The sequence below is a fragment of the Elephantulus edwardii genome, unplaced genomic scaffold, assembly GCF_000299155.1.
Source record: "Elephantulus edwardii isolate Elephantulus edwardi_28Jun2011 unplaced genomic scaffold, EleEdw1.0 scaffold00187, whole genome shotgun sequence".
In the NCBI taxonomy this organism is placed as follows: Eukaryota; Metazoa; Chordata; class Mammalia; order Macroscelidea; family Macroscelididae; genus Elephantulus; species Elephantulus edwardii.
Genome location: NW_006399937.1, coordinates 1,671,948 through 1,676,181, shown reverse-complemented (window position 1 = coordinate 1,676,181; position 4,234 = coordinate 1,671,948). Strand labels below are relative to the sequence as shown.

The 4,234-nt window shown below is 37.4% G+C and overlaps 1 protein-coding gene across 1 annotated transcript in view; it reads left to right on the top strand.

The window, feature by feature from the left end:
- KCNU1 (potassium channel, subfamily U, member 1) overlaps positions 1-4,234 on the top strand; it is a 311,810-nt gene that overhangs the window by 301,330 nt on the left and 6,246 nt on the right. The window contains exon 29 of the mRNA XM_006896651.1: positions 1,763-2,006. Coding sequence (XP_006896713.1) covers positions 1,763-2,006 — 244 coding nt within the window. The remainder of the gene's footprint in view (positions 1-1,762; positions 2,007-4,234) is intronic.

The window sequence follows — 4,234 nt, the reverse complement described above, 5'->3', positions numbered from 1 at the left end:
AAAATCTCATTGCTATAGAAACTTAAAATCTCATTCCTGTAGAATTAGAACTAACTCATAGCTGACTGTCCGTTGAGTTTCTGAGGCTGTAAATCACAGGGGAAGAGATTAGTTGTCTTTTCCCTGAAGATCGTCTTATAAATTCAAACCACTAGAGAGATATAGTCTTTGGGTTCATAAGCCAACTCCCTGCAAATTACACCACCAAAGCTCTCCCTTACTTAGTGGCACAAACTAGAGTAGAAGTGCCTCATAAGACTTTGGGTACACTCTTTATGACAACAGAGTATAATTCCTTTTCTACTGAGGGGTAGCCTGTTGACTTTAACCATCTCCCTATTTAGTTAGTGCTTCCAGATCTCTCTCTGTGTGTGTGTGTGTGTGTGTGTGTGTGTGTGTGTGTGTGTGTGTCTGTCTGTCTTTGTGATTTTTCTTTATTATTGTTGTCATTCTCTGGTGCATGGAGTTGACTCAAACTCATAGAAGCCCTACATATGAAATTTGCAGCTGCTGTGTCCTTCCACCTTATTAAGAGGCTTCTTCTTTATCTTTGACTTGCTATTTTACTAAGCATAATACCTTTCTATAAGGATTAGCCCCTCAGATAACTCGTCCAGGGGATGTAAGACAACATGTTTCATACACATGTGAAAGCTGGACAATGAGTATGAGGCAGTCCAAAGAAGATTAGTATCATCATTTTTACTTCTAAGAATCATTCTGCTAACATTTCCTCCAAGACAATGTTTTGTTCTTTTGGAAGTATAGAATATTCAGTATTCATGACCAACAGTGAAATTCAAAAGCGGCAATTCTCCTTTGGACTTTCTTATTCAATGTACAGCTTTCACATGCAAGGAGGCAACTGAAATGCCATGGCTTGGGTTAGGTGCACCTTTGTTCTTGACCTGACATTTTTACTATTTATCAGGTTAAACAGTTTCTTTGAAACAGATTTATCCAGTTAGTAAGTTAATTGATTTCTTGATTGCTGCTTTCATTGATTGTATATACAAATAAACCAAAATCTTTGACAACTTCAAGCATTTATCTTCTTATCATGATGTTGCTTATTTGCCTAGTTGTGAGAACATCTCATCTCTTTATGTTGAGAGGTAAAGACTTGGATCTTTCTCAGTTAGTTCACTAATTCTTCATTTTCAGTTATTAAGTTATGTTATCCAGGATATATTCTCTATGAAAGGATATCACATAAATGTTTGGCTAGGCATGAGACAGAATGAAAATATCTGGAGTGACATATTCTGTTTTTGACAAAGTTTGGTTTAAGTGAAAGGTCTTTTGCAATTAAATTCAGGTTATTAAAAGTAGGGGCCCTCTGGTGGCCTAGTGACAATAGTTGCACTGCAGTCCCAAAAGCACTCAGGTCAAAGGCTATCAGCAACTCCACAGGACAAGTATGGGCAGAGAAACCTGAAGTCAGAAAGACTGTTCATGATCAGGAAGTCTCAATTGCATAACAGTTCTCCCATTGAAAAATGAGAAGGGCAGAGATGATATGTGTAGGGCCCAAGGTAAAAGCCAGTCCCCCAATCCTTGCTATAAAGCCTCTCCTTTGGCACTGTGCCACATGCTAGGCTTCATCAAAAGTAAACAAAGGGATGTTTATTATTAATTTAAATACCAGTGAATCAAAAATGACTCCTCCTCTGACCTGTAAATGTCATCTTTTTCTTAAGCCATGCCCATACCATAGCAGTACCAACTGCAGAGGCTCAGAACTAATTTTGGCTTCTCTTGCAGGTTTGTGATTACCAGGCCACCCACAGATTTGAAACTGCTACGTTCGGACCTTGTATATTGTGCCATCCCTTTCGGTGCTTCTTATCTTAAAAAAGATGATAAGGAGATATATGAAAGTACAAATCTCGTGTCACTGATACAAGATACTATTCCAGGCTTAAATTATCCTTCCGCAATTAAGGTAGCTCACTGTGATGAACTGCAGTATTGGCACCCATCAGTCTTGTCAATGGATCAAGAAAGTAGGAAGTTTTCTGTACCTAAACAGACAAGGTTAAGTCAGAGCGATGGGCTATCATTACAGAGACATCCAGCTGAAAAGGAGAAAGAAAATGTAAAGGCATATATAAAAGAAGTAATAGAGGAGGCTATCTCTACATCCCATAAGCCAAACTAGACTTGTCAATAGTCTCTGTGAGCACCCACCTTGCTACTTACAGGGTATCTCCAAAGATGGACTTCAGATAAGATAAAATGGAAACATGCCCTTTTGATACCTGCAGCTTGGTGGTGGAGCGACAAGCCCACGCTTAGACACAAAAGTCTAATCCTCTCCCATGGGTCTGACATGATCAATAAAAATACGACAAATGCATCTTGAGTAAAACAAAATAAACCTTTCCATCAAGCAAAGAACATGCTCGTGTGTGCTGTATCAAAGATGTCCTTCAGTACTTGCTGGTTCATATATATATATATATATATATATATATATATATATATATATATATAAAGTCAGGAAAGATAAATAATCAAGATAAAAACATGGATAACTTGAATACAGGAGATGTAAACGATGTGAAAAATGACATTGTTTATCCTAGAGCAAGGAAATAGTACATTAGCATACTTCTCTTTCCATCTGACAAGGAAGACCCAGTGGAGTGATGTTGGTATTGATTGGAAATCATGCAGTGTTTGTGTGTATGTATGTGCACGAGTGTATGTGTTTGGGACCAAGGGAAACAAATGGCATATAAAACACCAACTGACTGCTGTATAGTTGATTTTTAACTTAAAGGAATCTTCCATTGAGGTTCAATCTGTAAATAAAAACAGAAGCATGCTTTGACCATGTTGTTAGAAGGTATCAGTTCCTAAAAAAAAAAAAAAACAAACCTAAAAAAAAAACCAAAACAAAACAAAAAAAATTATGCTTGAAAAATTAGAGTTTCAGAAAGAGAGTATATATAAGTAGTAGAATTAACACTCAAGCCTGTTTGACTCTAGCAATAAAAAATTGAGTTCTGGTGGTCTAAGTTGTTCTGCGAGCCCAAAGGCAAAAAGCTCAAATCCACCAGTAGTTCCATGGGAGAGACATGGGAATTTCCTCCTGTGCACTTGATAGCCTCAGAAAACCCACTAGAAGATCAGCTATGAGTGAGTTTCAAGTCAGTTGAACACACCAATAAGCAATCATAGACATTATGCCTCCAAACATTCAAATAATAATAAAAAAATGAGGTCTGAAAGAACCCAAAAAGATTCATCCACAGGAAATAAAGGTTATAGTAATCAAACTTTGCTTGTGATGAAATCAACTCAATCTATTAGGTGTGGGGGTGGGAAATATCTGTAAGGAAAGTTACCATGAAGGGGAAAAGTCTACTTTTATTTTAAACCAACTTTGTTGTTTCCATCCTTCTGTCTCTTTATGAATGTACTTTCTGTATTTTTCCATATGTCTAGAACTGTATTAGTTAAATGATGCTGCTATGACAAAAACATCCTAAATGGAGGGCTTTCACATATACAAATTCATTCTGCCATATTTTAGGAAGTTAGAAGTATTGAATCTAGAGTACTGACAGTAGTGGAGGATTTTATCTTTTTGTCAGTTTTGAAGGAAGATTTCTTTCAGTAGCTTTAGCACTGACAGGTCTTAGAGCATTCCATATGTCTTGGCCTTAATCTTTTCCTGTATCTAGAAGGTTCAGCTTGTGGTGTCTCTGACTCCAAAGGAGTACTGTGCTCCTGGAACTTCTTTCTTAGGAGTACTGAGGTACCTCCTCTCTGCTCAATTCCCTCCCTTTTATCTCTTGCAAAATAAAAGTTGTTTCAGGGAAAATTCTCCTTATGGGTTATGACTAAAATAAAGGTGTTTCATCGCATGCTAATCCCTTCATACTGGATCAGGACTGGTCACATCAGACCACATCATGAAAAATCATTAGAACAGTCATAATTAATGCATTTCATCATTATATACAAAATGCTGAGAATCATGACCTAGTAAACTTCACATATATTCTGGGGCCATGAAGTTCAATCCATGACAAGAAACCTGTGCACTCCCGATGCATCTTGACTGGAGGCATTGTTTGTGGAGTAGAAAAGAAGGTCCAAGGCTTAGAAAGACACACCATTAATATTGTTGTTGTTGTTAAGTGCTGGTGCCGATGAGTCAGTACAACTCATAGAAACCCTATAAACAACAGCTCTGAATCTTGTTCTATCCTATGCCATCCTC